General features: G+C 58.0%; 1 protein-coding gene across 4 annotated transcripts; it reads right to left on the reverse strand.

Annotated features, from left to right (window-relative positions):
* Nucleotides 1-777: 777 nt before the first annotated feature.
* On the reverse strand, nucleotides 778-25,488 carry HNF1B (HNF1 homeobox B). Of its 4 annotated transcripts, none has more exons than XM_055700621.1 (9): nucleotides 25,097-25,488; nucleotides 19,663-19,862; nucleotides 18,048-18,312; nucleotides 17,376-17,617; nucleotides 9,883-10,046; nucleotides 6,818-6,950; nucleotides 6,502-6,693; nucleotides 5,646-5,764; nucleotides 778-2,713 (listed from the first exon to the last, which is right to left on the reverse strand). In XM_055700621.1, the coding sequence occupies exons 1-9, from the start codon at nucleotides 25,432-25,434 to the stop codon at nucleotides 2,693-2,695; spliced, it is 1,674 nt and encodes a 557-aa protein (XP_055556596.1). In that variant the 5' UTR covers nucleotides 25,435-25,488; the 3' UTR covers nucleotides 778-2,692. The 4 variants fall into 4 exon arrangements, with proteins under 4 accessions (XP_055556596.1, XP_055556594.1, XP_055556598.1 ...); XM_055700619.1 differs by having other exon boundaries at nucleotides 6,818-6,953; XM_055700623.1 differs by having other exon boundaries at nucleotides 18,048-18,234; nucleotides 25,097-25,487.

Below are 25,488 nucleotides of genomic sequence, written 5' to 3' on the forward strand. Positions count from 1 at the left end.
AAGCAGTCTTCATGCCTCACATTCTCTTCCAGCTTTGCACCTCCACTTTTTGTCTGTGCATTTGAAAATTCACAGAAACAAAGCAACCTCATGGGAAGGTTTTTGTCAGGGTGTCCTGCTTCAGCTATAAAGGTGAGCACCTCACTGCTGCTCTGAAAGCCTTTCCCACAGCAGCCCATGCTTAACTTATGGGGAAAAAAAAAAAGCTACCAAACCAGGCATTTTTGAAGGTGATTAGAACTACAGCCCCACACTGCATCTTCAGAAGGGCCACCCCTTCCTACTGATGTGCTCTGAGTCACTCAGGTATGTTAGCTCTTCGCAATCAAAGATCTTCAAAAGCTTTGTAGCGACTGCGGCACGCCCTCCCACCTCCGCCTCATACTTTACTGATCCAAGGCTCAATATCCAAAACGGGTGGGTTTGGCTTTGTCTGGCACTCAGCTCCTAATTGGTTTGCTTAACACTCAGCTGCTAAAGTTAGCAGAGGATGAGGAATGAACTGTACCCGACTGCCAGCAACATTGTTAGTGCATCATTAGGAGGATGAGAACACAGGTCTCCCGACCTTCTACAGCCTCTTGTTATTTTTTGCTGATACCTGGGGCTTCGTATGAAACACGTGATATTCAGGCAGGTAGAAATCTAGATCAGCATTGCAAGGGACAGCAGGAAGGACATGTCACTGCCACCAACCTGCGTCCCTGCTGGACCGATGTCTGCCAAACCACAGCGGATGATGACTGTGGAATTTACAGACCACACACCAGCAATGAGTCAGAAGAAATGGTATTTAATTATGGTATACATTAAATTAAATGTCATTCTGAATATTGGTCTCCAATTTACGATGACTTATTCACCGTAGGGCAGCTCCTATTAGTCCTTGCAAGGATTAGGGTCCCACTGCGCTAGGTATTGTACAAAAACACAGCAAAAGAGCCTTTCTTGCCCCAAAGAAAGCATCTAGTGTTTTCCTTTTTAGCAGTGGTCATCCGTCCCTGGGCACCTCTACTCCTCTCCACCTCTCTAAATCACTCTCAGAAGTTGGCACATGCTGCAAAATTCAAGAAAAATTTGCACAACTGGGGATCGTTAGATCCCTTTGCAAAGGGGAGCGGGTACGGAGGAGCTCGTATCTCACGGAAGCAGAAGCGATGCCTTTGACAGGTTCTGCAGCTTTGGGAGGTAGGACTTGGGCACCTAAAGCCCTCGTGGCTCTGGGGGGTGTGGAGCCCAGTGTCCTCAGTGGGTGCGAAGCTGGGGTGTGCCTTCACCGCTCATTCACAAGCTGGAGATCTTGCTGTGAAGGTTTTCCTCCAAGAGCTGCTGCCAGGTGAGACAAAGCAGTGGGGACCGCGGACTGGCGTGTCCACATCACAGCCCAGGGCCCACATCTCCAGCTGCAGCTCAGAGTAGACACCACAAGCATGAGAGCACCAGCACCGTGTGTTTATTGGTAAGGGTGGAGCCAACCAGACTCATCAGGAACCTGCTAATGGTGGAAAATAAGCCATCTGTACTGGCCATTTACTGGGCAGGAGACAAGGCAGTAACTGGGTACCCAGTCCCTTCTGCACCCCATGGAGGGAAGAAAAGTGAGACAGTCTCTCAACCTCATTTGAGGGAGATCTCAACAGAATTTCTTGCAGCCTCATTCACCTCTGTAGCAGCGAATGCCACAGGCTCACCTTGAAAACTGTCGATGCTGATGCATCCCACCAGTCTGGATGCATTCACCAGGCTCCCGAGTGCTTCCCCACCCCACCACTGTCAGAGTCCCCAAAAGCAGAAGAGTCTTTTGAGATCTCCATAGCTGTCCCCACACGGATCGGCCAGATCCTGCCAGGGCTCCACTCAGCTCGCCCCATGCCCTTCCTTCACATGAGATGTCACCGCACAGAGGACATACGTCTCCCTGTCCTCCTGCAGAGCAGAGACCGGTGCTACCTGACTGGCATCCTGCCTAGGCCCGGGTCATTGAATTAACTCATTTAAAGGAAGAAGAGAAATACAAAACCAAAACCATCCTTAGCTCTGACCTTTAACAAAAAAAAAAGGTGTGGGGGGAGAAGAAAGAGAAGAGATTAGGGAACAATATATACAGATGGGGGAATTGCACTTAATTACAGTAGTTTACATCCATTGGACAAAATTTACTTCTTTTTATATAAATCTCTATGTATAGGAGTGGGGAAGGGTGAGGATGGAGCAGACTGTACCTATATTTACAGATTAATTGGCTCAGTTCAACAGCACATGCAATTCCTCCTTCCAAATGCCAAGTAACAGACCCAAGTCCCTCTCAGTCCGTCGGGTGAAGGAGCATAACTTAAATATTATCCATCTTCCCCTTCTGCCGGTTCCCAGTACAGCTGTTCCTAGTTCCTCGGGAGAGACAACAGCCTCTTGGAAGGCAAATACTTAAGAAAAAAATCCCCAAGACACATCTTGGAAATACTGTGCGGAGGGAAGGAGAGGCACGGTCCCGGGTGGGCACCCCGCAGATCCGGGCTCGTCCCGGCGACAGGGAGTCTCGAGCTTCTGGCTCCGTTTCGGGTTGATGGGCTCCTCGCTGCGGCGTTGGGCTTCGCTCTGGCGACTCCCCGGGCTCAGCACGCGGGTCACCGGCGGGATGTTGTGGAAAAATAAGATCCCGTTGCTATGTGCAAAAGCAGCGAGGTGTGGAGCATCACCAGGCTTGCAGGGGACACTGGGGAGGGAGAGAGCAGCACGGTGACTGGCAGGCAGGCAGGGGGTGAAGGCAGCACCACGGCGGGGGTCTCCGGGGGCATTGCAAAGCATCTGGAGGCATCACCTCCTGTGCCACCCTGGGACCTTGGTGGTGCCGCACAAGCCCTGCTTGGCCCTGAGCCCTCCCCAGTGACCCCCCAAGGGGGAGGCAGTGGGAAAATACTTTCTGAGCCAGATATTGCCACCCCCTCCCAAAAATAATAATAAGAAGAAAAGGGCCGGTTTGTGCCCAGGCTGTTGCAGAGATTGTGCCACACAGCTCAGCACTGCTGCCAAGAGCAGCCAGGCGTGAGGCTGAGCGCAGCAGCCTGTGCTTGGGTGGGAGTGGGGCTGGGGGCCATGCTCATCGCTGTCCCCCAGCACTGCTCTCACCTCTGGGGAAGGAGCTGAGCAGCCCCTGCCACTGCATCCTCCCACCGCAGCAGCCCCTTCTCCATCCCGGGGGGGGGTGTCCCCCACCCAGGGTCCCCCCAGCCACCGGTGGGGTGGGGGGCCAGGAGCTGGGGGTGACCTTGTGGGCTGGAACGCACAGCAAACATCGTAATGCAGAGATAGGGAGACGCCAGGAGCCTCCCGTGACATGTCATTAGGGACGGGCCGCGACTATCAGGTGTTTGCTAACGTAATAAAAATGGTGGCTTGGCCTCAAGCGTTGTCAAAGGAACCGGGAGGTATTTGCCCCTTCCAGGTCTAAATAACAACATCTGATAAGCAATCTGTAGCACTGGGCTGAGGGGAGAGCTGGGGGGGATAGGGGACATCCCACTGGCCTCGGTCCCTGCCGGCAGGACCAGGAGCAGCTGGGCTCCACCACGGAGTGCGTCTGCGGGGGCTGGCGTGGGGGCTGTGGGTGCAGAATTGCCCCTGGGCTGTGCAGGAGAAATGCCTCTCCTCTTGCAAAGAAGGAGTTGCTCAGGGAGCAGCAGCGTGACCCCCCCAGATTTGGGGTTTCATGTGGGCTGTGCGTACCCTGGGATTATCCATGCACTCCCCCCTGCGGCAGCCAGCTCTCACCCAGCAAACTGTGCCCTGAAAACTGCAGCTCCCCTGGGGATCCAAGTGGCCCCCCCGGCCACCTCGGAGGAGCCTGTTGCCACCGGGCACCCTTGTGCCCGGCAGCGCCCGCCTTATGCCGAGGCAAAGCGTAGAGGAGCCAAGGGATGGCCCCCGTTAGCCCCAGTCACGGGCAGAAACCCAAATCACAAAAAAATATTGAGCCATTTGAGCTGTCTGTGGGGTGAACAGCATTTGGGGGGCACCCGCGCTGCCTCTGCAGCACTTTGTTTGCCCCTTGCCGCTAACAGAACGGGTGATCACAGAAAAAAAATCAACGTTCAAAGGTAAATTTTTCCAGCTTTAACTTGAACGTTGAATGGTTGGTAGGGAAAGGGGCTGCAGGGGCTGGGAGGCTGAGCTGGGGGGACATGACCCCAGTGCCCATCCTGGACCCATGCAGAGGGACAGGGGCCAGATCCTGCCCTGGGCACTTGCAGGACCAGCCCGTGCTTGTTTGTCACGTACCAGGGGCTAACGGGGTGGGTGCGTGCCGCCTCGGCACTTTGCACCCACTCACCGCAGCAACCACGGGGACCCATTTCCATCTCCCCCATCCCACCTCCCCTGCCCTGAGCCGCAAGACCTCCTCCCCCTTTAATTAAAGTGCAAAAGCTTGATGGAGGGAGAAAACCAAGGGAGCCCCCACCACCCCAGGCAGTGCTGCGTCAAGGAAGGCTGCTCGTGGCGCCCGGCCGGGCAGCGGGAATGAGCGGGCACCATCCCCCTGGCAGGACATTTCCTGTGTGCCCAGGGCTCCTTCCCGCCAGCCCAGCATCAAAGGCAGCCCATGGCGGAGAGCGCAGTCAATCGGGGCCGTTCGGGCCGAGCGCACACCAGATGGGCCGATAGAGCTGTGCGGAGGAAATGGTGCTCCCGAGGCGCGGCCGTGCCTCGCTGCCCCCCGTGCCCCCAGCAGCAGGCGCAGATAAACCTGCACGTCGAGCACTACAAAGCGCGGGAGCCCGACCCGAGCCAGCAGCGGTGCTCATCAGCCCTTCCCGGGCACCCCAACCCCCCAGGCAGCCCCTCTCCCAGCTTCTCCCCGTTGCAGCCCCAGCCCCCTCCTTCACCCCTCGCCGGGCATCCACGGGGGCTGCCTCAGCGATCCCACGCCGTATTTACTCTGTGGTTGCTGCAGACATTTTTTCCCTCTCCCCTGTCAAACCTCGGTAAGAAAGTTTATCTGAATGCAAGTTCAAGGCTCTCTCTTATTTATCTAGCGATCAATAAGGGCCACATATTTCCCACAGTCCCCAGAGCCGGCTTTTAAAAAGGGACTATTGTCTGAGTAAGGCCTCACACACCTGATGTGTACCAGGATAAGTCCGGCTTTACACCTGCGCCGGCACCGGGCAGATGATAAAGGTTTACGGGCTGGGGTAAGTCGAGGCACATCGGAGCCCAGCTCCTCTGCTCAACTCCAACCAGGGTGGATTCACCCTGGACACAGAAGCAGCAGAACCCACGTGGTCCCAACCTTCTCAGCCCAATTTGTACCCCTGAAGGATGCTCCCACTCTGACGAAGTTGCCCCAGGGATGAGCATGCCCCGGCTGGTACCCCCAGGCATTAGACAAGTCCTCACTGTCCAGACAGTCGCAAATCCCAAATCCCCATCGCATCACCTGCAAGCAGTTTGGAGCCCGCAAAGGGGCTGGTATGGGGTTCCTGGTGCCAGAGTGCTCATTGCCAGCTGCCCAGGGAGGTGCAGCCCAGGCAGCAGGGCAGGGTCTCTGCTACACCCTCCTCTGGCCCCACCTCTAGGGGGGAAACAGCCCCACTCCACCCCCCACACCCCCACCTGCACACCCTCGCCAGCGTCCACGTAGCCATTACCTGCTTACTGGAAGACATATTGGTCAGCGTGCTGATGCTGCTGGTATCCGTCACCACCATTGCTGAGGGGAAGCGGGAGGTATGGGAATACTGGGGAGGCTCCTGTTTGTGTGCATACACTGCGGAGAGGAGGGAGACAAGCAGCTGTCACGGAAAAGCCCCCCCAGCCCTCGCAGCAGGGCCGAGCAGCCAAGCACTGTTACGGCCAGTTGCAGGGGTGCTGCATGGGAACGAGCAGTGTGGAGACACAGATGAGGTAAAATGAGCCGCGGAAAGAAACCACCGCCTGCCTCTAAGCCACTTCCTTCTTGGGTAGCAGCTCGCCCAGGGAAATCAGAGGGGCTGAAGGGCTGTGGCTGGAGCAGACACTGGAGCTCTGCAACCCCTCTGCAGCTGAGCCCAGCGCTGGAGCAGGGCCGGGGTGATGGATGAGCCCGAGGGGCCACGCCAGGTCCCTTCAAGGCACAGCGGAGAAGCGGCTGCTTTGCAGGGAGTGCAACAGGCCTGGCCACCTCCTTTGGCAAAGCAGGTGTTTTAGCAGTAAGAACATGGAAGGAAAAATAAAGTTTGTACAGGATGCAGGCAGGGGGCTGCATCCCACCCGCAGGGCAGCAGTGGAGCGGTACCGGAGGTGCAGTACAGTAGATGGCACAGGGGGAGGAGAGGCTGTGGCGGGATGTGGCCACCCCACACCACCATGCATCCCACTCGCAGCTCCGCACCGGCTGGTACCTGCGGGAGAGAGGCAGCAGCCAAGGGCACAAGCTCGGGCATGGGAGAGCAGGAAGAGAGCACAAGCTTATTTTCCATCTAAACTCTGGGCCCTTCCCTTTGCAGCTACCACCCCGACCCTTACTGTGCGAGTTCTGCAGCTGGGTCACGGTGGCCATAAAAGGCTGCTGTGTCATATGGCTGGGTGACTGCTGCATCAGCGGCTGCTGGTGCGGGCTGTGGAGCTGCTGGGAGAACTGGACCGGCTGCAGAGCTGCCAAGCTGCCAGCCACGCTGTTGATAACGGGTACACTCTGTGCCTGCGAGGTGTTCAGACCTGGAAGGAGGGGGATGGCAGAACAGGGATGTCAGCACCAGTATGAGCAGGCAGGGCATCCCCCTCCCCATCACAGGACGAGGGGTCCACACGGGGTGCGGAGGGGAGCTTGGGGCACGCTTACTTGGTGCGATGGCCATGACTCCTGAGAGCGGCGTCATGATGAGGTTCTGGGACTGCTGCGGGTTGTGGTGTGACAAGCTGTGGATGTTGGTCAGGGTGCTCACCGGGGGCAGCCCGCCCCCTGAAACGGAGATCTGCTGAGGAGCAAGGCAGGGCAGCCACCATCAGAGACACAGTCGAGGGGGGTGCTCCCTGCCCCCTCCCCTGCTGCCCACCCACCTACTTCAGTGGGGAGATTGTGGGGGGATCAGCAAAGGCCCCCCTTCCAATAGGCAAGAGGGTTGCAGCCTCCCCGGGGCACAAAGCATTCAGCGCACACAGCTCCCACCGCCCCAGGGCTGCGGACCCCGGCTGGGACCCCTGAACACCTTGTTAATAAATAGTGAAGCAGCAGCGAAGGACTCTGCTGGCACCAGCTTCCAGCTCCCCGGGAGCATGATGCTGGGACATGGCACATCCTGAGCCTTTGCCATTTCATCCCCCAAGGCCAAGCTCCTGCCCTCGGGGACAGCTGCCGACTCTCAACACTCATTAACTTCTAACTGTCGTGGCTGTAGGGGAAAGTGGGAATATATAAACTTGGGAAGGTAAGGAAAAAAGATGGAAAGTAAATAAAAAGGGCCTCATGGTGATGCTCTTAGTCACCACTTTTGCAGATGGGTGGGATACTGGTGAGACGGCGCGGGCGCACTCGGCCAGAGCCAGCTCCTGGGATTCCAGTTGGTGTTTAGGGATCAGACACACAAAGGCACTTGGAGCATGCCAAGGGGACTGAAGCTGGTCCCCAGCACAAACAGGGGGGCAGGTGCCTTATTTCTTTAATTGCTGCACATTCTCCTAGTCCCTCTCATCAGACAGAGCAACCTCGATCCCAATTCAGAGCCATCCTTTGGCTCTTCGTGTGACATTTCTGGTCACCAATCCCAGCACCTTGTTTATTTTGCACATGTGAGTTGGAGATAGCCCTGCTGCAATTGAAACAAATCCATCAATAAATTCCAAAGCCCGGGAGTGACTCATATTTCCTGATCCGGTATTTTCCACTTTCAAAGTCTCTTCAAGGCCAGGTTACACCACACTTGGCTGCACAAGTCAAACAGCTCATGGTGAGCACACGCTGCTCGCCTGCAGCCAGGCTCCTTTCACAGAGCGTTTAGACCCAAAGCACCGTGCCTAAAATCACCTCTGGAGACTGCGTGACTGGAAAAGGCCCTCCAGACACTGGACCCTCGTGGGAGACCCCCTGGCACTGCCACGACTAAAGGCAACACTGCAGCGTGAAAGAGTGAAGCACCAAAGCTTTCTGCAGCCTCAGTAATGCTCACCCCTGAAAAAAACGATTGCCTTCAGATGCAGCAACTGCCTTGGCAGTTTTGGTTTCGTGTAGGGTACTACAGGCACATGTTTACTTACTAGAAACCACAGCCTACAGCATATTTTTATTAAATCGCTTGCAAGCACTAGCTAGCCCTGCTTAAAGATCAGAGATAAGCTAGCAGAGCCCCACGTTGCTGAGGACCTGAGCGGTCCCCGATGGTGCTGTGCAATGTCTGCGCAGTAGGGATAATCCAGCAGGGCTTTTGCTGCCGCACACCAGCTTCCCAGTTTGCTTTTCGCAGTTTAATACCCTGCATTTCCATGCAGCCTTCTCCCGTGCTGCCTGGCCACTGTGACCTCCCCCTGCCCCGTCCAAGGGTCTGTCCCTGTGCTCCTGCAGATCCACCCCTCAGAGGTGGCCCCTGCAAAAGGAGCTGGTGGGGGATGCTGGCAGCCTCTGCCACCGAGCTCAGCATCGCCTCGTCCTTGTGGACCCCTGCCCCAAGCACTCGCTGCCTGCTGCTGCTGCTGCCTTTATTCCTGACTCATTTTATGACTTCAAGGCTCAGGGTTACAAGGCTCAACACACCCCTGGGGAGATACGGGTGCATGTGGGGCAGAGGGAGCACACTGGCAGGGCTGGGGTTTTGCTCTACAGTATCCCCCTGTTCGGCAGGGGATGCTTGGCTTTGTGGGGTCAGCGGCCGAGTGCGCAGGGCTGGGCCGAGACCCTGGCGAGGCAGAGCCAGAGAGCGGCAGAAGGAAAGGCGAAATTCCACAGTGCTACAGCTGAGGGAGGGTGCGACGAGCCCCTCCACAGCCCCCCAGCCTCGCAGGGAGACCAACGCCAACCCTCTGAAAATGGAAGTGAAAACCTGCCGCCCAGTGCCATGTTTGACTTTCACTTTCAGCAGAAAAAACCTGCCGGAACAGCAGCGGCTTCGTGCAGACACCGGCAGCCAGCTCCAGACAAGGGCTGTGCCCTGCCGTCCCGTCCTGCCTGGCCCCCCGCACCCCTGCCCACCTGCACCCCTCCCAGGGGCTTCGCACCCACCGGGCACCCATGGGAAGGAGCACCTCGAGTGCTCGGGCATCGGGAACCCAGCCCAGCCCTGCAGTTCCAACCGCCTGTTTTGCAATGGTCCTGCAGCACTCGGTGTGGGGGGGCGTCAGGCACGCGGAGGGGATGCTGGTGTCCCACCGCCACTGCCTGCCTCTGCCCAGCAAAGCCCGAGTGTGTGGGGAAGGGGATGGGGAAAGGCAGGAGCTCTGGGGCCAGAGCCAGCACTAGGGGTTTGACACCCTGGGTGATGCCCTGGGACAAGAAGCTCCCTGCCTGCAAGGAAAGTGCTTCCCCAGCGAAACTCCAGACCTGGGAGGGCTTAGTGAAAAAAAGAACGAATGAGCATTTTATCAATACCCATGTCATTGGCAGGAGAAAACAAACAGCGATCCACCCAGCGCGCATTCAATCTGCAAGGCATGCAATCGATAGAAACCAGAGTGGGGCTCTGTCAGATTTATGGGCTGCGCTCAGAAAACACGCCATCGCCCGCCGGGGAGCGCGGGGGCCGAGAGCCGCCTTTGAGGCGGGCAGCGGGATGGCCACGCACCCGCCGGCCCTGGCCCCACAATGCCCCATTGTTCAGCATGGGCCGCGTGTGAAACCCGGGGAAAGGGTGTTTGCTTTGCCCGCCGGGCCCTCTTATCTTATCAGCGAAGCCGCCACAATAGGCCAGGTGTACTCACCATTTTACCGTCGGGCGAGAGCAAACTGTGGCCCGGGTCCAAGCCGGCCGGGGAGACCTGCTGCAGGACCGCCTGGCTGGTGGTGACCATGGCACCGCTGCCATGGTGGCTGATGGCCCCGGAGGATGCTGCCTCACCACTCACCGCCTGGCTGTACCGGACCCCTGCAAAACACCACCAGGCATTGGCATCACCCACGAGCACCCCGGCGAGGGTGCCCCGGCCATGCCAACCCCCTCCGAAAGCGTCCCTGCAAAGGGGAAACCCTCCAGCCCTCCCCAGCTCCCTCGGCATGCACAGCACAGGGACGCAAACAGATGTGCAAGCACCCAAATTACAACAAACGGGAGGAACAGGACCAGACAATATGCCCCTTCCTCCAGTGCTGCTCCCCAGCATCTCGCCAACCCCATCTTCTGAAAGTACAGGGAGAAGGGATTTATGGTGAGGGATGCTGAGCGCCCACCGAGGCTGCAGCCCCTCTGCTGCCCAGGGCCCCGATGCCACTGGGTGCAAAGGGAGCCCAGCCTGAGCCAGCAGCCTGGACACCCAGCTGCATCCCTTGTGCTTTATTTGGCAGCAAATTGCTGCAATGTCCCTGTGGCTCTTGGACACCAGCCTGGGGTCCTGAGCCGTGGGGAGCAGTGGCATCCTCCAGCTCTTCCCTCTGCGAGGCTCGCCCTGCTCCCCGCAGCCCCAGCCACCCGTGTCTGCCCAGCTCTGAACAGCCACCACTCCCATTTTTTGTCTCAGGCCTTTCTGCAGCTGATTTCCCTTTCGCCTCCCTCTTGACAAGTGTATGATTAACAGATCATCACAGCGAGACAGAGGGACCAGACACACACAAACCTCCAAATCAGACCTCAGCCCACCACCGTCAAGAAGGGAAATCTGGCTCAGGCACAGGTCTTCTATATAAATATATTTAATTTGGCTAAAACACCCTGCACTGATAACCATATGATCAGCCATGTGTCAGGGAAAGGCATCTACAGATTGCAAATAATTAACCGAGGAAAATCCACGGGAAACAAAAGCGTCTTTTACGGGACTGCCTTGACAACTACGGCAAAAAGCCATTTATTACAAGGAGTCCGGCACCGTGCTCCTGGCTGGGTTGACTGAACTGCCCTCGGATCGAAGCGGTGGATGGGCAGCCCAGAGCTCTCCTGGGACAGGACAGCATGGTGGCGAAGCTCAGCCTCCCAACCAAGACCACCAAGAGCATCGTCCACCCGTGACCCCCTGCCACCGCACAGGGGCATTGGGAACGGCTCCCCAAAATGACCCTTGGCCAGAGAGGTGCAGACTGTGGAGGTTGCCAGTGGCTTCTCGGCTGTCCTGGCATAGTGTGGACACCCCCAGCTACAAAACACACCCAGGTAAAAGATCTTCCCCCTGGGATTTTGGATCTCCTCCCAGGTGTCCGAGGGGAAGAGCTGATGCAGGCTAGCTCGGCGAAGGATGCTCTAAGGGCTATCCTAGAAGTCTCTGAATCCAGGAAAAGGAAAGAAATGGTAACTGGTGCCCAGGAGCTTTCCACAAGCTCCAAAACCATCTGCCAAAGCACAGATGGCTACCTGCGCCCTTCACCAAAACCATGGAAAAGTCACTCTAATCACCTCCGAATTTTCCCCATCAGCTGGTTAAACACGTCCCACAGATAGGAATCTCCCCACGATGTCTGGTTCCTGATCATTTCCCAGCAAACCCCTTTTATCCCTGATAATAAAAGAATGTCCTCTAGCAGGTGGATATTTGCCGGTCCGAGTGGACGTCCCTGCCGTGAACAGGGTAAACATTACTCAACCGGGGCACTGTCACACACATTCTTCCCTGCGGTCCCGGCCTCGTGCAGTGTGCTTCAGCCGCTGCCGGCCCCAGATCCTGCAGCGCTGGTCAAACAATGGGAGGGCAGATAAAATAAAGCCCTTTCTTCTGAGCGCGATCTTAAAGATAGACGAGGAGCACAGGCAGCTCCCGTTGGAAAGAAAAGCAGAGTTTCTGCTCAGTCTTCAATCTCTTTTGGGTTCAGTGAAGCTTTCAGTAAGAACAAATAAAAAAATGTAAAAACTCCATTTTAAACCCAAAATCATGCTATAGCCAATTGAGGATGCTTGTACCTCAAGAGTCAGGACACCCAAAGGCACGAAGCTGTCTTTAAAACATATGAGAGGTTAAAAGCTGGTTTTCAAGCTTTTCCTTGCAAACCCAGGGACAACACTTTATTGTCTGAGAAACAATAACCAACGCTGAGATTTCCAGATAGTCTGGTGACCGAGATTCTGGGTCTGTCGGTAAAACCGCTGAAGGCTCCGAGTCTTGATGAAGATTAACTCTCCGGAGGAGTGCGAGGTCGGGCTCCAGGGCCGGTGGCAGCCGTGTCACCGCTGGCCCCACCGAGGACCCCGCCGCCGCAGAGGTAGGGGCTGGGCTGGTGGGGGGCTCCTGCGTCCCCAAAGCCCGTGGGCACCTGGGTCTGCCCACAGAGCGCTTGCTGGCCAGGGCAATCGCCCCCCGCCATGGCTACCTTGCAGACCTTTAGGAAGCCATCACCGATCCTGGCACGGGTTTTTCCCATTGCTAGCACGGGACGGGTATTATGTATATGCCCTCAGAGCTGGGATGGCTTTGGGCAGATTAGGTGATTAATATTGGGAAAAGAGCACCAGGCGTTATTGCCGTTGCTGTTGTGGCTGTAACAGAGCTCCCCGATGACAGCGGGTGCCTTTCCTCCCAGCTCCCCATTCCCAGTGAACATGGTGAGCTCCAGCCCAGCCTAAAGCATCTACCTGGGCAACAGTCACCTCCGAGCTGTTTTCCAGGTTGCCCCAAGCGCATGTTACTCCTCCCCAGCCACGTCCACCGCCCCTGTTTTCCTGCTTTTGGGCTTTATCTGTTGGAGCAGCAGGACACAGCTCTACACAACGCCAGGGACCGTGCTCAGGCTTCCCTGAGACCCCCCTTGGCATGCTCTGCCATCGCCGGGGTGCTGAGCCTGCCATCCCCCCATGGCATGACCGCTGGGACCCCCGCTCAGGACCCAGCAGCTGGGGTGAACACACGGGGACGGCTCTGGCTGTTTGCACCAGGACATGAAGGTTTTTCCTCCTGGGGCGAGCAGGGAGCTGTGGGGTCCAGGTTTATGCGTGGGGGCTCAGGCAGCCATCGCAGCCTGACACGACTGCTCTCCTGCTGCTCTCCTGCACAGCTGGAAGCAGCTCCCATGCAAAAAGATTTATTCCTCCTTCTCTGCACAGCTGCCCAAAGAGGAGCCTGCATGGTGATCACCGGGAATGGGCCTGGCCATGGAGCCTACCCTCGTTAAGGCTTTTTTTTTTTTTTTTACTGGAGCTACAGCCATAATATAAAAGTCTGTTTATGGGACCCGGCTATTGTGCGGCCCCTGAGCTGCACAGCCCGTGAAATGTTTTACTGCTTTCCCATGTTTCCAGACAAGCTGCAGGGTCCGGCTCCTGTAGCCTTAACCCTGTGTTCCAGCCGCCAGGCAGCGTGACAGCCCCCAGACCCACTGCCCTGGGGCTCCAGGGTCCTGTGCACCCATGGCTTTCTGCAGCCAGCCCCAGCATCCCCAGCTTCCCAGGGGTGCCAGACCCATTTCCCCGACCCGGCTTTTATCAGGGGGGGTCAGGCAGCAATAGGTATTTTTGCTGTTCTCGTTGCAGGGGTGTGCCATTTTCTAGGTACACACCAGCCTTGTGTCTTTGGCCAGCAAAAGCAACGAAGCAGCTTGGTCCTCCCCTGCTTTCAGTCATATTGATATGATTAAATTGTACTTAAAAAAAAAAACCAAACAACCACATTCACTGTACTTCTAAATATATTTCCTGTGCAGTGAGAGCCGCTGCCGTCACACCGCACATCCCGACCTCTGCTGCCGCTTGCCCCAGCACCAAGCTGCACTTTTGCCCGGCGCTTCGCAAACATCCTGCAAATCACCGGCAATGCCCAACCCCAAAACAGACCCGGCCACGCCACGTGCCTGGTCACCGATGACTCAGGCAGCGGCAGGGATCCAGCCCCGGCCCTGCCCGACCCATGAGGATGCTGCCGGCGGTGTGGACCAGGAGCCCAGCAGCAGGTCGAGAAAGACAAAGTGTCATTTTTGGGTGCTGGGCTCGGTGATGCTGCATCTATTGACACGATAGCAGCAGCTGGGTTGGTGCTGGGACCGTTCCACCCTCCCAAATGCAGGTCCAGGCAGTGCCCAGGGCAGCTCTGATTTTTGGGCTGCCACTCAAATTGTCTCTAAAGTGTTAATTTTGCAAAGTTACAGAGGTGCATAGTTTATATCCATTATAAACCTGTTTATGGGGACTGGACCCTCCCATTTCGCTGCTATCATAAAGTTCTAATTACCCCCCATAAAACCAGGAAAAGCTCCTAACAGCACACTGCACCCACCGAGCCCCACAATGCACCCAACAGTAAAATATTACAGCCGCTGGCACTGGCTCTGCAGTCAGAACCAGCACATACCCCAAGGAACAGCATGTAGGACCCTGACATAAACCAAAGTACCTCTGGAACGAGGGTTTACTGATGGGCGCTTCTTTAAGAAGAAGTTAAAACACTTAAATTGCCCTTTGGGTTTAGGAAGAATCTCAGGGGTGGTACTGAGTTGTTTTTATGTTTGTTATCTCCATCTGTAGAGATACCTAAAAATATATACGTAATGTACATTTATGTATATATACACACACAAATATATATATATGCACATATGATTGCTCTGATACTGCTCTGATACTCTGATATTTGCAGAGCAGGTACAGATGGATGGATAGATGGATGGACAGACGGATGGGTGCCCCGACCACTTTTCGGTGCAGGACCCCCGGGACCAGCTGGAGGCGATGCTGTGGCCCCTGGCCGTGGGGACGGGGCTCTGTGGGGTCCGACGGGCGCCGGCCAGCCCTTTGTATGCAGGGTGGGAGGCGGGGGATGGCTGGCAAGCGGGGCAGTGCGTCACCTAATCTCATCAATGCACCAATTGTCTTTGGGGCTCTTGAAGATAAAAATGGCATAAGCCAGAGTCTATGGCATGGCACCGAGATAAAGCCCTGAGTGACCTTCAAATCAAACAGGGAACCAAGATTGCTGATAATACCCCATAGGAAGGGAAAAGTCCAGAGTCTGAGAGAAGCCTCTGAGAGAGATAGGCTTTAAGTATTTACCTCCAAATAGTTAAAAACTACAGCTTGAGGCTTGACAGATGGGTCCCCCAGAAGAGGCCGGGAGGATGTTTGACTTTTACAGCTCTTACCCCTGCCTGGCTGTCATTACGCCCTTTTGCAAGACCCCATTGACGTCCTGAGGAGCAGGCGATCCCCCTTTGTCTGCGGGCCGGGCAGCGACACTGCAGCTGCCCCGTGCCGCCAGCCCCACCGCATCCTGCTGAGGGGTGTCACGGGGGGACAGGGCTGCGCCGGGGTAGGACGCGGGCAGCGTCCCAGCACCGTCATTAAGCTGTTAAAGACTCCAGACACAGTGCAAGGGCAGTTCAAATCCCAGCGTGGCCAGCCCCAGATGGGGTCAGCCAGGCAGCGGGGCCGGCCCCACCAAGGCAGCGGGTCCCCAAATGTCTCTTGAAGGAAGACGAAGCAGTGATGGACCCAGCGGTTCCTTGGGAGCTGCACGCCTGCTGCACCAGCTTGGTCCGAGTGACCCTGACGCAATCACGGCTGAGCCCCATCCCTGCCCATTGCCCCCAAACCAGCCCTAAAACCCCACCGTGGCCCTCGCCAAGCCCACCTCCTCCTCCTCGGGATACGACCACCGGACACCAACCAAATCCCGTGGCCAAGCCCTCCTGACCCCTCTAGAGGGGCCCTCTGCCGCCGCCACAGCCATCACTCCTGCCTGACTCAAAAGCCCCTCCAAATGGGCTGTCATCGGCCCTATAGCCACGGCCGGCTCCTGCTGGCCACTGCTCCGACTTGAAAATAAAGGTTGGGGCTTAACGGCCCTCCAGCCCCGAGATAAATGCCCGCGGTTACAGTAATTGCCGTCCCCTAATAGAAGAAAACAAAGGCTCTTGTGGGGTGCCTGCCTGTGCGCTGGCAGGACGGGGGCACATCAAAGGCAGCGGGGTTCGTTCAAAGCCCCGGCTTAATTGTCAATTAAGCATGCACGGGGGGGACAACGCCATGACAATGCGGGGCTGCATGCTGGTGGGGTATTGTAAAGGCTGCCGGCCGACACTGAAAACAGCTGATTTTGCTGACAATGTGCTTGTAGGGCACCTTGTAAGCAATCAGCCGGTGACAGGAGGGCAAACGTCCTCCCTGTCCCTGCCATTGTGTGGGGCATTCCTGGGGCAGGGTCACATTTTGGTCACCGCCAGCCGGCCCTGGGGAGAGCAGAACCCAGGAGCGGGTGGGATGCTGCCTGGCCCTCCCATGGCTGGGAGCCGGGTCGGATGCTGTGTGCCCACCCGGGGCTGCTGCATCCCCCGGGTACCACGCTGGGGGCTGCCCTCGCTTGCTAACGCCCAAGGACTGGTGTCCAGCCATGGACTGGCACCGTCCCCAGCTCCCAGCCTCCTCTCCCCAGGCACCTTGCCCTTCCCACAGGGGCTCCTTGCCACACGGGTTTCTATTCATTTGCCTTTGTAACGAGCTGGGTGTGTGTAACGAGCCAGGCAGGGTCATTTCCAAGAGGCGGCTGGTTTTAGTCTTCCCAGCCAGGCTGTGCCAGTGCCATGGCCAAGGGGGGACGCGGGGTGGTTGGGGCGCAGCCCCCACGCTGGCCCTCATCGCCTGCCTGGGGCCGGCGAGTTGGCTGCAGCAGGCAGGTGGGGGGACAATGGGGATTGTTCTCCCAACAATGCTTCTCACCCCATGCCACGCCACCCCAGCCCACCCCGATTAGCCTCCCCAGGCATGCAGCCCCCTCCCCGGCAGCGTTATCTCCTTAAATCCCCCGGCAGCCTGCTCTCCCCAGCTGGCTCCTCACTGTGCACAGCGGGGCCAGACTGGTGTGGAGCGGTGAGGGTTGGGGTGAGCCCTGCAACCCCCGAGCAGCTCTCTTCATCATGCCCTCTGGCACGGGGATGGTGCAGCACCAAGCCCCCAGCCCGTGCCAGCTGCAGCCCTAGAGCAAGGCCAGGATGCGCTGTCACATCTTCCTACAGGCTTTGCCACATTGCTTGTGCACCCCACACCCCCGAAACCAGCGCTCACCAGCAGCCCAGGTGCAGAGCAGCCCACCCCCCACCCTGTCCAGCTGAATCCACACCGGGACTCTGGTGAACGAAACCAAGCAAGCAAACACCGACACTGCAGTGATGGTGCTTGCTCCTCCTCACCATCACTCCTCGAGGCTGCGGCAGGGACCAGGGTCCCTACCTCCGCCCCTCCCCCAAAGGTACCCACGTGTGGCCCCAAGGGCTCAGCACCCCCATCCCCAGCAGACACAGCAGCCAGCGCTACGACTGCTCCCACGCCCGAGCACCCTCAGCGAGGGCTTACCTGGCATTTTGGTGGGAGGTGAGGCGCTGGGCTGGTTGTGGTGGGGGGAGCCATGGGACAGCAGCAGGTTCATGCTGTGCGGGGGCTGGCCCGAGCTGTAGGCGTCCATGGCCAGCTTCTGGCGGAAAGCCTCCTCCTTCCGCCGGTTGGCAAACCAGTTGTAGACGCGGACCTCGGTCACCAGGTTGGAGCCGAGCCCATGCGCCTTGGAGGGAGACACCCCTCGCTGCAGACACTCAGCCCTGTGCGTGCAAGGGGACATGTTGGAACAAGGGCGCTGCTGGGGGGGCCTCTGCCAGCACCACCAGGCAGGGGGGCCGTGGGAGGACAGGTGAGTTTGGAGGTGTTTAAGCCCTCCCTACAAGCCCGCCTGCTCTTTCCAGCTACATCCATGCTGTAAAAGCCATCCCACCCTCCCTCTGAGACTGCTGTAACGCTGCAGCATCCCCACAGCATCCCCACAGCATCACTGCCCCAGCGGGGAGCTCACTTAGCCCTGGACATCACCCAGATAGGGAAAACAAGGCAAAAAGAGGGCAGGCAGCTCAGCAGAGCCATGCCATGGGCCAGTGGCCAGGGCTGCAAGCCGCAAGCCCAGCATCGCAAGCACTTTTTGGAAGAAAGGCTGCAGGGCGGGCGAGGAGGCAGCGGGCGGCGCAGAGCAGCCTTTACCTGTTGCACTCCTCCACCAGAGCCTCGCGCTCCTCCTTGCTGGGGTTCTTTTGGCGGTCGTAGGCTTGGTACAAGATTTGCTGGGAGGCCGGCCCCCACTTGAACCGATTGCGACGCATCTTCTTGCTGGGGGTTTCGGAGCAGGTGTCGTCGAGCTGGGCAGCCCCCTGGTTCTGCTGATTGAACTCTGGAAAGAGAAACAGCAGCTGATCCTGACTGCTTTTGTCTGTCATATTTCCACAACCCTGGACTGTCTGGTTGAACTCTGAAAGAGAAAGGAGCAGACGTGAGCTGGCCTGTAGCCGCTGCTCAGAGTCACCGTCGCGCGCAGAGCTGCCCCCCCCGGGTCCCCTCCCGACGCACCCCAAGCCCACAGCCCCCGCACGCTTTGGAGCAAGACGGGTGCTCCCGGCCACCCACCCCAGGGAAGGGTCAGCCTTGCATGCTGGCAGGGGAGTTATTACCAGCCCTCCAGGACAGTGTTTAATGGGGAGCATGTGCAGGGCATGCATATTCATGGGCAGGGTCTCTACTGGCACGCACTTGTTCAGGGAGGGTTTTTACAAGCCAGGAGCCAGGCAGGACGGCTGCAAAGCCCCCCGAGAGGGTGCCTCTCCCTGCTGGCCCAGCACTCCCGTCCCAGCGTGGTGGGATGCCGGCCCTGTGCCCAAGGCGGGCAGGCACCAGAGGTGACCTTCCCCAGCGGCCTGCCTCAGACCCGGCACTTGTCACCATGGCAGTAAAGGGAGATTAATGGGAGGGTTTTATTATTCTCAGTTTTGCAGGGGAATTCTCCCTCTTTTTATAATGGCTTTTCCCCCTGTGACAAGGGGGGAAACGCAGGGCAAGGCTGGAGCAGGCTCTGTTTGCTCTAACATCTCAAGGTGTGTTTTCAAAGCAATGGTATTTGGTGCTAAACCCTTTCCTGCACTTCCCATCCGCTGGATACTGCATCCATTTGCAGGAGGGAGGCAGAGCTCTTTTAAGGGGGGAGTCTCAGCACCCCAACCTGCAACTCAGCTGAAAACGGGGCCGCATCGAGCAACAGGGGACCAACCCTGGGGCAGGGCTTGGTGGGAGAGCTGCACAAAAGCCATAGTCCGTGCACTTGGCCAAAATCATTGGTATCTTAAGTAGCACAGACTGCCCACAGACCATGCTATGGACATGAGCAATTCACAGGTTTTGTTCTTTTCTCTCTTTTTTTTTTTTTGCAAGTAGTTGCAGAAAATGAGCTGTCCCAAGAAACAGAGAGGAAAAGAGGGCAGAGGTGGGAAAGGCATCTGACTGTGTGTAATCATTAATTGCTTTCCCAGCTCTAACAAATAAAAATATACAGAAACTCAGTTGTGTGGATGGGCTTGGGGGAACTCGCACAGTGTTACTGTGACCAAGAGGGGCTCTCGCCCAGTTTTCCTGTGCCTTAAATTCATTTTACTTGTAAAACTGTTTTGGGGAAGATGCTAGGTCCAGGGGGCTCTGCCAGGGAAGAGGGCAGGGGGCTGCTCCTCGCCCAGCCCCTGACGTGCCTGGTACCCGCAGACAGGACCGGGATGCGGGGCCCCCCCTCTCCCCCTGCCAGCCCTGAAGGGCGAGCGCTGGCGCGGGTACTTACGCCGAAGGATCTCCCGCTGCTTGCGGACGTACCACGTGTAGAGGGCAGCTCTCTTCTGTGTCTTCATGGGGGTGCCCTTGTTGAGGTGCTGGGAGAGGTGCGACTGGTTGAGGCCGGTGACATCCACCACCTCCCGCTGCGGGATGTTGTGCTGCTGCATGTACCCCTTGATCATCTTCGCCGCCCGCCATGGGTCCTCGCTGTGGGGATGGAAACAAAGGGTTAATCTCTCCTGATGGGGAAAAGTACCTGGTATTTGCTTCCTCCCATGATGGGGGAACCCATTATGATGATGATGATGATGAAAATTGTTTCAGAAAGGCACAGGATCCTTTGAGCATCTGTCTTTCCCAAATGCCATCCCAGCCTCCCAAGACAGCCCCATCCTGCCCCAGGAGGGGCCGGTGGGATGGGGGCTCACAGGGTGCCACAGCCACCCTGGGGATGCCCACCAGGCTGTTCTCCCAGGGAGGGAGAAGTAAAGAGGGTCCCGGTGTCCTGATGGGGCACATCAAGGTCTCATTAATGCCGGTAAAGCACCTCCAGATCCTTCAAGGAGAAATGTACGTAGCCCCATCCACTAATTGCTGCTGTTACGAAGTTCAGTGCAGTGTCTCCCCTTGAAGATATGCACACACCGCAGGATACACGGACACATGCGTACATGTGGATACGGGAAGCCTATACCAGGTACCTCTGAAGAAAGAGAAACCTCTCACCTGGGGATGCTTTCCTTGCCCCTTGCCACGGTACCCGCACTGTGCCCCAGACCCCGGGCTTGCCGCCAGCTGGCAGGGACCCCCGCACAGCCACCGAACCCCACCTGCCGCGCTTGCTGCTTTACCTTCTCCCTTCCATTCCTGCAGCGGTAATTATCTTAAAATCTCTGCTCATTTAAAAGAGACCCTCCTTCCACGCTCCGCAACAGCGAAGCACACCTGCGGGCCATAGGCAAAAGGCTAAGAAGCGAAGGTCAAACCAGGCACCCAAACTCAAGCAAGCCCCCAAATGCAAAACCAAAACCACCACCACCCCAATAATTTTAAGTCATTCTCGACTATTTTTAAACACTCGAATTTGGCTCCTGCAGGATCCAGGTGTAAAATGACTTTTTCCTACATCCACATTACTTTGGTGTCCTTGGGGTAGCTGACACCGATCGAGAGGACAAATAAAATTACGGCCAAAAATCAAGATGCTGCCTGCGTTCTCCAGCGCTGAGGAGAGCAGGGCACAGCAGCGGGGGAGCGCGTGGAAGCCCCCTGGGTTTATTCTGCGCTACAGGAGGACGTGGGACTAAACGGAAGTGCTTCAATGCCGCAAAATCGGTGTGGAGCCCAAGCCTGGTCACAGTCATGCACACAAATAATGCGATACTCCAACGCTGCGCTTGGAATAACCGTCCGACTGCTTTCCCAATTCATTACTTATTTTGGATCCTTCAACTTGTCAAGGGGAAAAAAAAACCAAAACCAAAAACCCCAACAAGCAGATTTCTTACTTTTTGTCCTGCATGCAGTATGAAAAAAAAGCTGGTTGGATCCAAAGTAAAAGTACCCAACCGGGGCCAGCCCGCTGACGGCAGCCGGGGCTTTGTCACAGCCCAGAAGGGACACGGAGCCTCCCTAGAGACATTGTCCCTGTGCCCAATCCTGCATCCTCTGGGCAGGGGAACCCCACCACATATATGGCGTCCTCTATACGGTGACAACCGCCCGGCACCGTGGAGCTGTATGCCTGCATGGGCGCACGGACACGCCGACTCCGGTTTTCCCACCAGCCTGGACCCCAGGCTGGCTTAAGCGTGGTGCAAACAGAAAAGCCCGCTCCTGTCCCCAAAACGCACGGCACCGTGGCTGGGCCACCAGCCCCACAGCCACTCGCTGCCGTTCGGCACCAGGAACCGGCAGGGACAGCTGTGGCACATGGGGGTTTGGGGCTCTCGGGTCTTCGTGCTGCCCCAGGAGAAGACGAGAGCCACCGTGAAGGATGCGAAGAAAATGTCCTTCCATCGCAGCTCCCCTCCACACGCGCCTTCCCGGCGAAGCAGGGTGAAGCCCACTGGCCGCTGTGCCCAAGCCGAGGGGCTCGTGCAGACTTTTGTCACAGGCAGTTCATGTCACCTAACTGATCCTAGTAATGGCTGATTAATAATAAGTTAATGGAACAGAGCTCATTATCATTTCTCATAGCAGTTTGGCTCACAACTAAGTCAAGGGCATCGTTCTTCCAGAGTTAAATCGTGAGCCAGTGCAACTGAGCACACTGTTAAAATGTCAAACAAGTGACTCGGGGGTTACAGACGTGATTTCTGAATTTAAATAAAATTTGGCAAGTTCTGGCTTGAAAAAATACGTGAGAATTAGGAAAAAAGTCCCCGAGTTTCCCTCCATGTTATTATTCTAAGAAAGGCTTCACCTTAATATTTCCAGTATGTTTCACACTTACACTTTCAAAACAATTATTCGGCTCTTAACTTCTGAGCAGTGATTTTTCTTTACAAATCAACTTGACCGTATTCAAAAGGGTTAAACAACCTGAAACCAAACCCAAACATTTTGTTTCATGTTAAACAAAATGTTTGGACTTGACCCAAAATGAAACCTTTGAGTGTTTGTTTGGCTTTTTTTTTTTTTTTTTCTTTTTTGGTTAACCTAAAAAGCAAGAGAGGAAAACTTTTTGATTCAATACAAGCCCATATTTTTTTCCGTTCTGTCACCAAAATGAAAAAAGCCCCACATTAATTGTCCAATCTTCATCAGAACTTTACATGCAAAAAAAACCCCAAAACTAACAACCCAACCCAACACAGGAGTGCTTTGTAATACTGGAAAACCAGTTTAGAGCCCTGGTTCCACGGTTCTTCTCCACCAAAATCAAGGAAAGGTGTTTTTTTTCTTGCACAAAATTAACCCAGGTGAAGCCCGGCTGCCAACGCTGACTGAGAAAGAGACATTTCCCACCCCAGCCCCGCACACAGCGGGGGCAAAGCCCGTCCCTCTCCCCAGGGATTCCCAGACCCTCTAACCCCCTTTGTCAATCTTGAAAACAGGTAAATACAATCCACATCCCCCCAGAAATATGCCAAGAATTTATACAGATGGATTATAACCCCAGCTGCCTATAGAAAGGACCTATCTAATCTGCATCTGCCAGCGCACGCAGGGGTCGGGGCGGGAGGTGTGCTGCACCCGCTGCTCCCCGCGCCTTTTGGAGCCACTCGGGGCATCTCCAGCCGGGCCACCCGAGTGGGCACCTTCTCTCGGTCCAGGGCATCTAGCTGCTCCTGGGATAAATTATTTCCCGGAGTGGGCTCAGGCCAAGCCCTGGGGGTGGGACAGGGCAGTGAGGGAGCTGCGGGGCATCTCATCCTGGACCTGAGCTCCGTGTGCCACCGGCACCTGCCTGGCCAAGCGCTGTGAGAAACCACCGTGCCAGCAGTGGGGCCATTGTGCCCACAGCACAGCACTCGCCCTCTCTCACCCGCTGCAGCTGAAGCCATTCACGTGCCACAAACAGGCCCAAGGGAACGATTTGCTTGCCAAGAGGCCACAGCCAGTGCAAACTGCTGGGGACCACAGCACCGCGCCGGGCAATCCCGGCCTGTGCCCACACCACAGGTCGGCAGCAAAACCTGCACCGAAGTCCCAAAATTGCTGCGGAGCTCAGCACCCCCAGGCATGGGAATAGCCTGAGAGTGGGCCAGCCCCGGGGTCAGGATGCTGGTGCTGGGCAGTGGGAGCAGCAGGGGTTCGGCCCCCGTGCATGGCTGCAATAAATGGTTCCTGACTCCCCTACCCGGCTCCCTCTCCAAGTACAAAGGCCTCTCTTAGAGCAAACACGAGCTCTTTGCAAAGGCTCCTCAGGGACATGTGCCTGCTCTTGTTTGCACCAAAGGCAAACTTTGCACAGAAACACCTGTGGGAGCACAGCGATCCTGGGGCTGAGCCTCCTCAGCACCCCCACTGCCACCCCACGCACCCTGGGATGGGCACAGCCAGCAAGAGGGGTGCACTGGGACAGGCAGAGCACCCAGAGGTGCACAGCACGGTGCTACACAGCAGGGGCAGGAACCCCACAGAAAAGGCCAACAATGATTTCTCCCTTGCGTGGAGCCTCTTTGGCACCCTGTGTGTGCCAGCCAGGCCCCCCAGCAGGCACGGCTGCCACTGCCCAGCCCTGGCCCCAGAAAGCCCCGTCTGCCCTTCCAGCACCCCTGCGCTCACCGCAGCGGCCACCGTGGTGTCCCCATCCCCAACCGGGCCCTGGCACCCTGCTGCCGTGGCACCAGGGCTCTTGGGGGGCAAGAACTGGGGATGAAGATGGGCTCGGGGCGCTGGCAGGGGGTACAGGCACACATCGGGGGCTGAGCCTGGCGGGCAGGATCAGTGCCACGCTCGGGGTGCTGCTGGGGCGCCAAGACAGGTATGAAAACCGCAGTGCAAGGCCGGGGGGGCACACAGAGAGGTGCCCCCGCTGCATGCAGAAATGCTCCCGCGGGGCTCCCCACCCACTTGCACCGGGTGCGCTGTCGGGGGGAGCCACGACCGCCCCGGTGGCCCCGGAGGAGCGACGGGCTGCCCCTGCCCCGGGGTACGGCGGGGATCCGATGCTGTCCACAAGCCGACGGGGCCGGCGCTGCCGCTGAGCCCCGACGGCGGCCCCGCTCCCCGCGGCGCGGCACGGCACGGAACGGCACGGAACGGCACGGCACGGCACGGCACGGCACGGCGCAGAGCCGCATCCCGGGGCGCGCTGCTGCCCAGCCCGCCGCCTTCGGGGTGTCCTCCTTCCCCCCTCCCCGGCCGCTTTACAGCCTCGGCAATGAATAACCCGCCGCTCCGCTCGCCCATCGCGGCCCTTTGTGTATCTTTCTGTTGATGATTTATAGAAATAAATTAATAACACCCCGGGCTCCACGTGCTGCAGTTTATGTTTTATCTCCCGGCGCGGAGGGACGGAGCCGGCGGCCGGTTCGAGCTTCCGCGGCCCCGGTGCCGCCGCGACAGGCGGGCGGGCAGCCCCCGACGGGGCGGGAGGACGCGGCCGGTGGGCCCCGGTGTGGCCGGCCCCGGCTCCTCGCCCTGCCCGCTCCCCTCCGCAGCGGGGTCCCAGCCCGGCCGGCCCCTCGCCACCGCGGGGACCGCGGCACAGCCCCGCCGGGCCAGGGGACACCGGGACCCGCCACCGGGCAGGGAGCACCGGGATTGACCACGGGGCGGGCAGGGAGCGCCGGGACCCGCCACGGGGACTGACCACGGGGCGGGCAGGGAGCGCCGAAACCCGCCACCGGGCAGGACAGACGGGGCAGGGCACACCGGGAACGACCCCCGGGCAGGGTGCTTGGGGTCGGGACCGTCGGTCCGAGCGGCTGCAGACGGAGCCCGTGCCCGCCCCCCCGCCCCCGGTACCCGCCCCCGGTGCCCGCCGGTACCTGATCATCCTGTCCACCTCGGCCCGCTGCTCCACGGCCTCCTCCGTGTTGAGCGCCTGCAGCTCGCGGAGGATCGGCGGCGTGTCGAAGTCGTCGCCGTCCTCCGAGCCCTCGTCGCCCGACAGCTTGCCCTTGCCGTGCCCGTTGGCCAGCGGCGCGAAGGCGGCCTTGCCGTCGGGCGGCCCGCCGGGGGAGAGCGGCAGGCTCTCCAGCTTGACGCCGAAGCCGGCGGCGGGCACCATGTCCTCCAGGGCACGGATGAGTCCCTCCTTGGTGGCTCCGGAGCTGAGCAGGGCGCCCAGCAGCTCCCGTTGCAGGGCGCTCAGCTGGGACACCATCCTCCCGGGCGCCGGCGGCGCGGCCCCGCCGCTCGCCCCGCGCCTCCCGCCGCC

This window comes from Falco cherrug, chromosome 1, assembly GCF_023634085.1.
Source record: "Falco cherrug isolate bFalChe1 chromosome 1, bFalChe1.pri, whole genome shotgun sequence".
NCBI lineage: Eukaryota > Metazoa > Chordata > Aves > Falconiformes > Falconidae > Falco > Falco cherrug.

What these genes read in the sequence shown, in the direction of transcription:
- HNF1B (XM_055700619.1), bottom strand. Translation starts at nt 25,434, where the DNA reads ATGGTGTCCCAGCTGAGCGCCCTGCAACGGGAGCTGCTGGGCGCCCTG. An exon ending in TCTCGCCCGACGGTAAAATG is followed by an intron (nt 6,954 to 9,882) that starts GTGAGTACACCT and finishes CTTGCTCCTCAG; the next exon opens with CAGATCTCCGTTTCAGGGGG. An exon ending in ATATGTCTTCCAGTAAGCAG is followed by an intron (nt 2,714 to 5,645) that starts GTAATGGCTACG and finishes CTCCCTCCCCAG; the next exon opens with TGTCCCCTGCAAGCCTGGTG.